The sequence below is a fragment of the Cotesia glomerata genome, linkage group LG2, assembly GCF_020080835.1.
Source record: "Cotesia glomerata isolate CgM1 linkage group LG2, MPM_Cglom_v2.3, whole genome shotgun sequence".
NCBI lineage: Eukaryota > Metazoa > Arthropoda > Insecta > Hymenoptera > Braconidae > Cotesia > Cotesia glomerata.
This window is the reverse complement of record NC_058159.1, coordinates 24438521-24453006: the sequence shown is the minus strand read 5'-3', so window position 1 is coordinate 24453006 and position 14486 is coordinate 24438521. Positions and strand designations below refer to the sequence as shown.

At 30.6% G+C, this 14486-nt stretch overlaps 1 protein-coding gene across 3 annotated transcripts in view; it reads left to right on the top strand.

Moving 5' to 3' along the window:
• LOC123258652 overlaps positions 1 to 14486 on the top strand; it is a 304264-nt gene that overhangs the window by 101007 nt on the left and 188771 nt on the right. For all 3 annotated transcript variants that reach the window (XM_044718793.1, XM_044718794.1, XM_044718795.1), the window contains exon 2: positions 9694 to 9816. In XM_044718793.1, the coding sequence (XP_044574728.1) occupies positions 9694 to 9816 (123 nt within the window). The remainder of the gene's footprint in view (positions 1 to 9693; positions 9817 to 14486) is intronic.

Sequence of the window (14486 nt, the reverse complement as noted above, 5' to 3'; positions counted from 1 at the left end):
ATTATACTTTACTGCGCAGAGTATAGGTCTTGAACTGACTTATATTCTGATAATCACAATACTTGGTATTTTGATTATCAAAATACTTTTTTCTCAGTGTGCGCTTTAATTATAAGCACAAAGAAGTCGGCATTCGTTTTCGTGGCAACATCTTCAAGAAAAATCTATTGAGTTAAAGTTTTTACTGAATTATTGTCTTCAAAACTTTTTTTTTGTATTATTATATAAAATAAAAAAAAAACACAAATAATTTCATTTTAAAACTTTTTTTTTTATTTTAAAACAGTCGAAAAATCGAACTTTGACCCCTCTTTATTATTATTTATTCAGTTCTCCGGATTTCATTCATTACTTTAATATATTATCATCGCGTAATTTTTCATGCAACCTTTTTCTGCATTCGAAAATCATATACGGTAAATATGAACTAATAATGACAATATCATAATTTGAGTCTCTTGAATTGCTCGTATTTTTGATTAAAGATCCGTCACAGCGTCATTTCAGAATCATCCAAATTTATATTTCTACTCAAATTTCATCAGGAATCCCCCATCACAATGACATTCTCGTGACCTTAGTGTTTCCTTTCTCCTTTTCATCTTCTATCAGACCCTGATCATTCAACAATTTTTCGTTTACATCACAAGATTAACGGCCGAAAAATTCAAACGTCTAAATAAATAATGAGCTTGAGCGATTCTACCATTCGTTTAATAGCCTCGGAAAAATAAGCCTCTAGAGCGTAAAACGATCTGCTTACGGATCCCATTTGACTGAAACATCATACTTGCACGGAAAAAAGTAAACTGTAATATTCACTCGGATTCCGGTTAATTTTTATGGTTTTAAACAGTAAAGCGGACATCGGAGTAGCAAAAATATAAATATTACAGAACTTAATGTAGAAAGTATAAAAGCCACAACTTATAATTTAATATCCAAAATAAGTGATTAGTAGCCGTCACTATAGTAAATAACGACTCTTTTATCTTAAAAAACTACAGTTTCAAACAGTAAAAATTGCCATTTCAATATGTAGTCCATATTATGAGGAAAAGGGGAACTCAGATGAAAGAGAAGGGGGTCTCATTCTGGGAGAATTTAACATTTGAAACAGTAAAAATTATACTTTTAAAATATACATTTTACCAGTCCAAGCAAGTCAATAATTACAGTTTGATTTTTAGCGTTGCGTTTAAAATTTACCATTTTACTTTGTAAATATTGACATTGCTTGTATTAGAAATTTACTAACTTTATTTTATACTTTTTATATATCATAAGATCATTTTTTAGGTACGAAATGATAAATATCAAAGTCTGAATTCTTAATTATTATACTTTAACATTTTAGACATTTACATAGCAAATATTACTGTTTGAAATAGTATTTTCTTCCATGTAAAGAGTAAATTGTAACGTTTAAATGGTAAATATTATAAAGTGAATAGTAAAATCACGATTTTACTGTTTGAAATGCACTGTAAAAAAAGCGGTGTTAAAATGGACTCATTTTAATACCGCTATGTAACACCTGTGTATTAACACCGGTGTAGCGGTGCTCTTTTGCGGTGTTAAAAATCCGGTGTTAAACCGGTGTAATATCGGTGTAACAGTAGAATAAATTTACACCGTATCGGAGTATGAATATTACATGATCCATAAAACACAATTAATATTCAATATTTATCAAAATGAAACAAGTAACATTTATTTAAGAATTTTCAATTTATAAAATTACGCAGAAATCGATTTAATGAATGTTATACAACAAGTTAAATATTATTTACAATATTAAATGTTTAGGAACAATATAATAATTATTTTTATCGTAACCATGATGTTTCTCACAATATAATGGATGTTTTAAACATGACAAATCTACAGCTGTGCAAAAATAAATTATCTCTATGAAAATCATTTAAAAAACGTTCAAATTGTCGTAAAATTGTTCTGAAAATGTTTCAAATTTGTTGTAAAAACACTCTAAAACTGTTCAAGAAATGTTCCAAAATTGTCTTAAAAATATCCGAAAAATGTCTCAAATGTCTTCAAAATTTGTTCTCAAATAGTTAAAAAAATGTTTTCAGATTATTCAAAAAAGGTTCCACATAAGATTTAAGGACAAATTTCCACTAAATTGCTTCAAATAAATTGCATTGATTCTAAAATTATCTTAGAAGTATTCCGAAAATCTTAAGAAAAATACTTAAAAGTTATGAAATAATTACTAAAATCCACTATTTTAGAGTTTCTGATTATCTATATGATATCCTAAGATTGTTCTTTAATAATGGTGTTAAAGTAACACGGATTGAAAATTTACACCGAGAGAATTTCACACCACTATTTCACACTACACGGCCGTGTAAAGTGCTCTGGGTCCATTTTTACATCATAATTTTTTACAGTGTATTTATTTTAATCAAAAATTTTTATCTACTTAATATTTTATTATTTTAAACTTTCTAAATTAAATATTAACTTTTTTTGATTATTTATCTTTAATTATTAAACATAAAAAGTTTAACTATAAAAATTATGTTAGTTAAAATATTATCAAGGCCGGAAAATTTATAACACCGATTTAACACCGAAAAAAAATATTTACACCGCGACCGGTGTTACTGCTACACCGATTTCGGTGTTGAATTTAACACCGGAATTTTTAACACCGTACACTGCATGGACTCACACCGGTTTTCTCTTACAGTACGGTAATTTTTAGCAGTTGATCATTACTTATTATAAATCGATTGTTGTTTACTACAGTTTACTTTTTTTCGTGTGCCTATAAATTTATTATTTATAAAAATTTTTTGCGAAAAAGCGAAAGTACGCGTCAGAAGTGCTGTTAGAGTGAAACATGTCAATCATATGCCGGACAATGCTTTCATCTATCGTTTGCATTGTCGCTAAATTCAGGCAACTGGACACACTCTTTCGGATTTATTGAAACTTTGAAAAGTCTAGCGAGACGTTGATCCCCATTTACGTTTCAAATTTCGAACAAATTGTCATTTGCTGATTTTTAAAGACATAGATATGAAACAAGTAAATGTATGTTTGTGACCGATACAAAAAGGGCATACATGAAACGCCTGCAAAAATTGACAATACAGATTCATCAGCCTGGGTTGTTCATTGAAATAACTAAAATAATATGAAACAACTATCACTTTTAATAACAAATACCTCTACTCAATTCAATTTAATCCATACTTGTCAAACAACAAAAAACAATTTAGTACACAGCAAATTTAATATAGAAATTTGGTGCGATGTTTTCACAACAATATTGATTAGTCAAGTAAATATATGATGTGTGGTAAAATTTATTGTAGATCGGTATATATTGATTATTGGAGGTAGATGAAAATTTAAATGGGTGGACATGATAAGCTGGCTATACAGCAATTTTAACGGCGATAGAAGCATTTCCCGATTTACGTTCTCGTTCGTTGTCATCTCAACTACAGCAATGACTAGAGGCATTCTGTGGAGCGTAGCGAAAACCGAAAGCGAGGCCGAAATTGTCGTTAGAGCGTGCATACACGCATTAAGGATACGAGGGCAAAGAGAGAGAGAGAGAGAGAGAGAGAGAGAGAGAGAGAGAGAGAAAGAGGGGGGGGAGAGAGAGCTGAAAGATAAATGAGAGGATTTTGAGGGGACGAGGAACAGAGTTGGGAAGGCTGAACGCGTTTGGTAGTGAGCATTTTAGGATAAACCTGTTTCCATCCGATCGCTCGTGAACGTTAAATGGGGACAAGATGGGCTAGCGAACGAGCCGCGAAACTAGCGCGAGAGCATTCGATATTCGATCACGATTTGATGATGGAAACAGACAGAAGCCGAAGCCGGAGAGAGAGAAGCGTAAAACCACGCAACCTCTACTGAGTGCTCGCACCTGAACAACTCTTGTCGTCGTAACATTCAACTCATGTGCCAGCTAGATTACGGAAAAAACTAAATAAACTGAACGAAAATAAATAAAATAGAAGGTAGGAAAAAAAAAGTAATGGAGCTGGACAATGCTACCAAAAAACTGTTAAATGTTAAAACAATCAACAAAAATGAGAACACGAAAAATAGCGAACAAAAAGCCCTTCAAATGAAATTTTTATACGGCTTTTATGCGATGTTGGATTACGAAAAACCTACTGAAAAAATAAAAACAAAGTGAGATAGGTACTAAATAAAAAATAAAATCAAAGAGATAAAATAACTATTCATATTTTTGTAACAGCACTTTTGAAACCTCCAGTTTGTCGACTGTTTGAATAAAAAACAATCATATAAATATCAACTTGTAAAAACGAGTTTAAAGTTTTTTCGGCTAGACCAAATTTACCTTATTTGGGATGTTGGTTAGTTTTTTTTTTTTTTTTTTTTTTTTTTTAAATTTTACTGTACAGTTGAATACACTCGATTAAAGTAATCCTTTGGATACTTCATGTATTTATTTTTTTGTTTTTTTGCAATGCTTTATGCGGAAATTTGCTTTTAGCATTAATTTTTTATACAGTTATTAACTTCATATGAGCCACTTAGTTCTGAGAATACTGTTAGAATAATAATTTTTTGGTTAAAAAAAAAATCATTATTCATTCATATTTCTCGATATAATTTTGTCTTTTAAACATTATGATGTTTTGTTTTTGAGTTTGAATTAAATTACCTAAATAAAACTGAGAAAGTTTAAGAAATAATTGGAAACAATATTAAAAATCGAAAATTTCATGCAGTACATGAAGCTTCAGGAACTTTGAATTCATTTAAATTAAAATTGTTTGATTTAAGAAAAAAAATTTTGATAGCATAACTATGAAGGGCTCTAGGAGTTTAAGTATACTGAATTTTCCATCGAACAGTGTTTATATGTAAATTTTAATTGATATAACTTATTCACTCAAACGCAATGTGCTGCTTCGATGATATTTGCTATCTAGGCTAACTCGAAATAGTAAAAAATAAGGCACTTGAAGTCTAGTTGGTAAGGAAAATTTTGACTTATTTCCTTTGAAGTTATAAAATATCAAACATTGCCAATTTCGTAAGAAGAATAAAGATAGAGACAAATTGCTTGTAAATCAAAAATAACATAGTAAGAGGTAAATATATTAATTAAAAAAAAACAAACGGAGTTTTAGTAAACAATTTAGTTTACTGATATTAGTAATGACATCAGGTTATGTAACTTTATGTAATAAATAAAAATACTTACAATTCAATGGACAGTAGGATGCTTATAAAACGAAATTTTTGTTTATTTTTAATGGCGTTTAAAAATAGACAGTACTTCTAAAAATAAAATTTTGCTCCCAAGGTCTTAATGTTGATATTAAGGTTTGCCTTAACCCTTTGTTCTATTTCCTATTTAAATAACACAAGAAAAAAATTTTTTTTAAATTAATTTTGAATTTCTACTACTTTAGAACGGGTTCTTTCTATCCTTTGTTTTTTAAAAGATGACTCTAATACAATAAACCTATTGAATAAAATTCAAATTCAAATATTATTTTTTTTTGAACATATATGCGATTTCCAGACTAAGTTGACTAGCAAAATCGATTTGCAAAGGTACAGGCTGTGCTACATGAAACGAGTTTCAGTAGAGAAATATGATTTAGTTTTATTCTATCTATAAAAAAAAATTTTATTGGAAACATTGACATTGTACCATTCTTGGGAACAGACTAGACACCGGAAGAGGTTATATTTCCTTTTCTATATCATAGTATTACATTCGTTCCAGTTACAGTGTCTCGAAATAGCTTAAATCGAACGCTCATCTTGTCATCTATTTCTATATAAATTACTCTACATCCAGTTCATTTGATCGATCGCAATAAGAAAACGTTCTAAAATAACATTAGCCACTATTGTCCCAGAGCGAACGGAGATAAAAATACAGACCATGCTATGAAATTTTTTATATTGTGAGATAAGATGACTTGCTTCTATCCGATGATGATGACTTTCGATACCCGGAAGTAAAAATTAAAAAAGGCGATAACAAAACGGCACAAACCGTGTCGGAAAAAATGGTTGGATTTATTTTAAGTGGATTTGTCGGATTCCGGTTATTGACAGTGTCAACACGGAGTAATAAATATACGAACAGAAGTAAGTGTCTTGTGAGCCGAGGAAATAGTCGCGGTGAGCCCAAAACTGGGAGCACAAACTCATGTCAAAGGTATCGGTTTTCCCGTTTGACCTTTCTGAATGACATTTATATTCTTCTTCCCTTCCTTTTTTTTTTCTCTCTCATCTTTTATTTTTTTTTCTTTTCATCTTTGTTTTTATTACACCGCGTTTTTCCCTCTTGAGTTATTTTTTTTTCTCCAAATCCTATCCACGGTGCAAACTTGTTTCCTCACCGACATTTACGATGAATCTTCAGTGTGTTGCCTCTTTCGCCACCGATCCTTTATTATAAAGGGATCCCAAATGACGACCAAGTGCTCCGAAGTTAATGGCGCGATCAGTCAGATGCAATCGCTAAGATTTATTGAATGGACTTGGACTTACCCCATAGGAATTATTTTTTTTTTTAAGGAACCCACATGTTTCCGCAAGCAAAAAAATTTTTTCAACTTTTGGAATTATTCTCAGAGATTACTAACTAAGCCGTTAGTCAGGAAAAAAACTCCTGTTTTATTATCCTGACAAATTATTTTCATATTAATGTCCTCGTAAAATACTTACAAGATTACTCTACAAGTTTTTTTTTTTTTTTTTTTTTTTACAAGCTTAAACTTTTAAATTTAAAACTATGTCAAATTTTCGCTTACAACTAAAAGTAACTATTTTCACTTTAACACAATTTTTTTAGTCAATGTTAATTTGAACTATAATTATTTTCTGAAATTTATTGTTCATTAGTTAGTCAAAATAATGTTTTCATTTATATAATGGGATATAAATATAAAATTAATAAAAATTCTTTACTTGCAACATAAAATATCTCAAGTGGAGAAAACTCACGCACAATTGATCACATTAGGATTTTATAAATTCAACTAACGTATTTTATAAAGACCCTAGTTTTTTGAGGGATTAAACACTATTTTCGGGCTGCGAATCTCAATTGAGCCATGCGATAAATCGTAAGTTAAGTTATTTAAATGAATTTTCGGTAAACTTTTTATTTATATCTTCCTATAAAATTTCATCAAATTTTATCAAAAAATATTTTGGCTAGCAATGTCAATATTATAAATATCGAGGAGAAAATTTTTTATTCTTTTCTCTGTTTTTCAAGCTTGCAAAGTTCACAATTCCTTTGACTTTTCAGTTACCGATTTTTTATTAAAATAAAAAAAAATTAGGAAAACGGTTGACCCTGAAGGCCATCCCTGCAACTTCCCGCTAATTCCATACCTGGGCGCTTAAAATCGCATTTACGACGTTTTTGAGCTCTTTAAGCTCAAAAATACAATTTATATGTTGTTTTGAGCTCTCCAAGCTCAAAAAGATAACTTTTCTATCAAAAGTGTGATAGAAGGTTAATAAAAAATATTTTTTGAGTTTTCAAACCGCAATAACTTTTGAATGAAGGAATCGATTTTCACGCGGTTGGCGGCATTCACCGCAGTTTTTTAAGCCTTATGAAAAATCTTGAAGTTTGAATTGATTAAACTTTTTTGAGTTTTCTTTCCTGCACGATATCTCTCGAATGAATCAACCGATTTTGACCGGATTAGCAGCGATCGACGTGGTTTTTCAAGGTTAAGAGCTGATTAGTTTTTGGAGTTGATCGATAAAGCCGTTCGAAAGTTATTCCAAAAAAACATTTTTTGAAAAAAATTTTTTTTACAGTTTTTTTTAGATTTTTCGAATCTATTGGTCCGAATCGATTCAAATTGTATCCAAAATCTAAGTTTGGACAAGCCCTTTCGAATGGCGCCAACCGCGATCGAATCGGTGGGGCCATTTAAAAGATATGAGAGGTTTACATACTTACACACACACACACACACACACACACACACACACACACACACACACACACACACACACACACACACACACACACACACACACACACACACACACACACAGACATAGTGACACCCTCGCGGGGATAGTCAGGGAAGTTTCCTGTGACCCTCAAACGTCGAGATCTGATGAAAACTCGATTTTTGTAAAACGGGGTAAAACCAATAACTTCCCGATTTTTGAAAATCTCAGATTTTCTTAGCGGGAAGTTAAAAATTACTACCTTATAATAATTTAATATACTTTATCTAAAATTAAAATCAATTAGTCTAATTACAAATCAAATCTATTATAAAAATCAAAGCGTAAAAATTTATATGGTATGAAATAATGCAATAAATTAATATAATAGTGACAAAGTAATTGGATGTGGTATAAAAAAAAGTTAATATGTATGGAAAAAAAATCCATACCGAGAACGGTCTCAAGAGAGTAAAAGCACGCACGCTGTCATCTGGATTTTTACGACGTAGTATAGTGTAACGGAAGTCGATAAAAGAAGCTCTCGGTGCAGCAATTAATTACAAAACGTTCACTGCCGCAGGACTGGGCTATAAAGTATACCTTTACGCTACTTTGTGCGACCGACTGTAACTACTCGAGTGGATAGCACATACATACCAGTAACTTCCCACAATACGTATATACGAAATTTAGCTCCCAAATGGTTATTCTTGATGGATAGTATGCCTCTCATAAAAAATTATCTCCATACATACTCCCATTCTACTGTACATTCAGTTGTAACTGCCTACAGATCGATTCACTTTTAGTAAACACGAGGCAATATACATTTTTGGTAGAAAAAAGGTAACTCAATAAGTTACACGCAATTCGATACTCCTGTGAAATTTTGTTTCGAGGTAATTGAACGAGATGTTTCAATCATCATTAACTATTAATTAAGTTCAATGAGAAAGGGAATTGAAACGAAGTAGAAGAAAAGTTTGAAATTCTAGAAAAATGCTTTTGTTATATATGTAATAATGAAAAAATTTTTAATGATATCGGAAATATTAAAAAAAATAAAAAAATAACTATCTGTTTTGTTTGAAAAAATATGTGTCATTATTTGAAATTACAATTTTTAGATAACAAAATAACAATCGGAAAAATTAATTAAAAATTTATTTAATTTTGTTATTGTACAAAATTTACAATAAAAAAAATTATTAATAAATATTTTTAATTTACAATTGAAAATTTTTTGATGCAAGATACTATATTTTCGGTAAATTTTTCTAAATATGATTAATTATAAATTGATATTTTTTAAATTACATAAGCTCTAAAGTACAAAATCAACAAAAAAAAACTTCAGAAATTGTTTGAGTCAATTTTTTGAAAAAAGAAACAAAAAACCTTATAAAACTTCTATATAGTTGTATTTAATGGCAACAGTAGTGAGTCATTTGTACAGCAGACTTATTGCAAAAAAATTGTGACGTTTAATGAAACCAAGAAAAATTTATTAGCTCACTCAATATTTTTCTATTTTATGTGACAAATAAATTCCTCAAATTTATTTTTTTGGTTCAAACGATTTTTTTTTGAATCAAGTTAATTTTTTAACTTTGAAAAAAAGACGAACACATATTGACGAAATTTCTTCCCCTGTAAAGAATATTACTTCAATTTTGTGTTTAACAAAAAACAAAAACTTATAAAATGATGATTAAATTGTTGCAGGTCCAAACGTCAAGACTGCAGTGGCAATTCTCAATTGTCTATTTGCTCGGCAATTGTGTTTTGAAGACCCGTCTTGCAGTGCCATTCTAGAAATTATTCCTCGAGTCTGTGGCCCAGAACTCGGTGAGTATTCATCATTCTCTACTATCCTTATATTATTATGATTATTATTATTATTTTGCTCTTGATAAGTTTTTAACTCATTTATAATGTACATAAACTTTTATACGCACATATATTTTGATAGTACAATTAGCGTTATTGTAAGTAATTTGAATAATGAAAAGAGGATTTCGTATGGTGTTCTTGGTTATATACAAACAACTTTATTCATTATTAACTTTGTTGTCTGTAAACATTTTAATTATCCACTACACCATGCAAAAACACTCTCAAAATAAAAACTAAGTTTTTGTTTCGTCATTCAGTATCATGCATCAGATTTTTCGTTCAAGACATAAATTATTTAAGAGAGATAATTATACACGGAAAGATTAAAACCCGACTGGTTGATGTTCTGCACCAGACTCAGTCGTGTGCGGGTTACTTTGCACGGATTCTGGTGCATCACCCGACTGAGTCTGGTGCAGAACACGACTGAGTCGTGTGTGCATACGACTCAGTCTGGTCCGCACACGACACACTCTGGTGCGCACACGACTCAGTCGGGTGATGCACCAGAATCCATGCAAAGTAACCCGCACACGACTGAGTCTGGTGCAGAACACGAACCAGTCGGGTTTTAATCTTTCCGTGTACCCGCTTAATTATTTTGAGTGAGTTTTTGTATGCAACAGAAACGAGGAAAACAGAAAAAGAAGATGATAGAGTTTTAAAAGTTTATTATCCGCGTCTACCACCACAGCCAGTAAAATAGACGGATAAGTGCATGCTGGATATAATAGGAGGGACGAGGATAAATATAACAGGTGGAATAAGGATGAGACAGAGAGCGTTATAGCGAGTATGAGCTTGTTGAAGTTCCTCGAAAACGCGGTCGTAAAGTCTATGAGCGAGTTGATCATCGGATAAATTAATAAATCAAGTTAAAGAAAAGTTTCCTTTACGTTGCGTTCTGAATCGACAGCGTCACTCTATCAGGCTATTATTTTTCACTTAAATTTCCATGAATTTTATTAAATCGCTCTTCAGTTGAGTGGTCTATTTTCTTCACTTTGTTTTTCATCGATATTTTTTCTAAGATAAATTTCAATTTTTTTTTCTTTACACATAAATTATACCATTTTTCAAATGGATTAGCGGTAAATTGACCTGCTCCGCTTGATATTAGTTATAATTTTTTTCACATATTATTGTCTTATGAGATTAATAACTGGTATTTTTATCTAAAGTGAAAATTAAATAAATAAAATCAGTAAATTTTTAATTGATGTTTCGGAAGTTGTAGAATTTTATTTTTTTTTTTGAAGGACGAGAAAAACTTTTTTTTGTTATCAATAAAATTTATAATTTAAGATTCAAAAGCTTTTAAAAGCTCGATGTCTCTAGCTACATATTTTGAGCTTTTAAAACGCTTTTTTGGTAATTAATAAGACGGTATTCAGAAAGCTGGGATAAAAGGCAGTTTTTTTAAAACAAAATTTGGCAAGAAATAAATTTTTAAATCACATAGAAGAGTTTATGTATGACCATGTATATACTCACTTAGAATTTCCATGGTCATGTATGACTGTAAGTGATCGCTTATGATCATTTATGACCCATTTTTTTGCAAAATGTATTAACTAAATTCTTGAACCAAGAAAATAATTTTAAAGAGTTTCATGGTCTTGAATTAAGACAAAAAATTTTTTTTATGTAGTTTTATAGTTTATTATAATTTTCAAAATTTGATTTTTTTAGCATAACATTCTCGCTATTTTCAAGGTCAAAAAGCTCGAAAATTTATCTATTAGTTGATTTTTTTATTCGACTTCAATTCCGAGAATTAGTTCAAATCAGTATTTTTTTTTTTAATTTCTATACTGTAATGTTTTCGAAACACGTCGTTCGATTTTTATTTTGATGGTAATGAGGTAGCTTAATTTAAGGTATGCAATAGAAATTTAAAAGAGTTTACGAATTAAAGGTACATATATAATATATATTTATAAGAGAAAAAGTCGAAAGGTGAATTACGGAGTGAGCGATCGATCTTCATCGACGATAAGTTAAACGATCCGCGCAAGCTTGCCTATTCGCCACATGAGCAGTATACAGAGAATTAAAATTAGGATGAGGATGAGAGCAGTAAACGTGGTTGGATTGGTATAGGAGCTGTACGACGGTTCGTTGTCGTAGAGGAGGAGACGATTAAATTGGTATAATGCATAAAGTTGTGAAAAAGAAGAAGCGAGACACGTAAATCGGTAGTGAACGAGAACTCTCCCTTCCCACACTAGAGTAGCTTCCGGTTGACCTGTCTCGCCAAAAATGCAGGGCATTCTCCCAAGAGAGAAAGAGTTCGCGACCTGACAGGGTCCAAGCTCTGTTCTGCAGCTGCGGGGAGGAAAGGCCAGAGTCGTTCGGAAACGAGCCGGAAACTTCAGGATCGATATTTGGATTCGGTAAAGCGAATGCAAACGTGGCAACACGAGAGAATTATAAAAAGAAAACTAAAATATAAACAACAGAATAAACTAAAGAAATGTTGGGAAAAAAAAAAAAAAAAAAAAAACAAATATAATACAACGCATGGAGGGACTGGAGAATGAGAGTTTCTATTTATACGAATCGATGTGAATTCAGTATTTATACATATATATGCTAAATGTTAAATCTAGTGAGTACCAAAATTCGTGGACAAGCCTGTAATCGTATTGGGAGAATCCGATTTACCATAACTTCCGTATTCGCATCGAGAGCCCCGATGTTTCCCAGCGATACAGAACCCATTGTACCTGTTTTAGCATGTATGCAGCTTGTGAAAAATAGTAAACAAATTGATGGCGCAAAAACAATGAAAAATATAAGGATCTGCGGAAAGGGGAAGTTAAAATTAATGTCGATTGGATTGGTAATTGCCATTTGCCGGTATTTGAGCTGAGCCTCGTCAGTAGATTTCTGACGGATTTAAGTTGAAATCAGCATAGGTCTCTTTGGAAATAAATGTAAGCTTATTATTTGAAATCGAGCATTCAGGAATATGTGTTTGATGAATTCTTGAAAGTCAGAATTTGTTGAAGTGAATTCACTTTATGAACTTAAAAGTTGAACGATTTTGATATTTTCAGTAGTGATTTATATGGTTATATTCTTCATAAAATATCACATACTTATTATTTCTTAAAATTTATCAACAATTCATTTTTAAGGACAAAATTTTTTAGAAAATGGCAAATTTTTAATTTTTTTTGTTCTTTGTTTTTTTTTCTCAAGTAAAAAGTTATACATTTTCCTTAGGAAAAATTTTTGATATTACCTGATATGTCCATGCATGACCAAACACTGGAAAAAAAAATCAATTTGATTCAAGAGAAAAATTCTCGAATCCAAAAAATCATTTTAAAGAGTTCCGTTGTTTTGAATCAAGACGAAAAATTCTTGAATCAAATCTAATTTAGAATCAAAATCAATTTCTCAAGTCAAAATTTATTCCACTTAAATCAACATAATGAAGTTCTTCAAAGTTATTTTCTTGATTCAAGAATTTTTCTATTAAATCTACTTAACTTCTTGTCAGTGTAAAAAATATCTAGCTTGATGTCATAAATGGTTATTGTACATTATGTAAGAATGATAAAGTAATTTATTACAATTTTTTAATTTTGTATTTTTTTTTAATTTTTTGATTTGAATATTAGTCATATATAGTCATATCAGAAAATTTTATCACGGATTAATAGAAATTGTTATTATGAGTTCTATAAGAAAATTATTACTTTCTAAATTTCATATTTGTGATTTGTTATTTTTACCACTTGTCATGCTTGAGTGTCAAAAGTTAAGTTTTAACAACAATCAATAATCAATTTTTGAATTTTCACGGTTCTTAAGATAAAATTAAAAAAATAAATAAAAAAGGCTTGTTCAGTATCACAGTATATAAAATAGTAGTACTAGGCTGCCCTGTGCGACTACTTGCGGGACTGCACTTACGAGCACTACTTGCTATTGATGATAGACCTCGATGTGAGCATGCTGCTTCCTGTACTGACTGGGACTAGCAAATACTTGCGGAAACGCCGATGGGAAAACGAGAGCTTTTTTGTGACACAGTCACGCAAGATACGATAGAAAAAAAAGTGACTCGAGAGGGCCAAGTCGAATATCCCGTAGGAATATATGAGATTCTTTCGATTCCGACGGCGGCTCGTTTTATCTATTCCAAATGGTGAAACGAGCCAATGCCTATGTACCCCTCCCGGAGATGAGAAACGAAACGAAATGATAGTTTTTATTTTATGCTATACTTTATATATTATTATTTGGAATATTTTTAGTAACTAGCTTTGAAGTTTATTATGAATTAAAACTCTAGATGAATATTTTATGTCCGGATTGAATTTTTATTTTTGTGGGCATTGAAATTTTTAATATTTAAGTGACTTACTGCCTTTTAAAAAAAATTGGATAAATAAAAGCTGCGAGTTTAACTAAAATAATAACGTTCAAATAAAATAAAAATTAATTTTAGGAATGCTATTTTGATTAATAATATAAAATCTTTGAATAATAGTAGCAAAATGTGTATTTTATTATTATGAATATAAGGTAAAAGCCCCAATAGATGATCACGTACCAGTATATGATCACTCCATGTATTTGTATATCTATATTCACAAATATAGGTA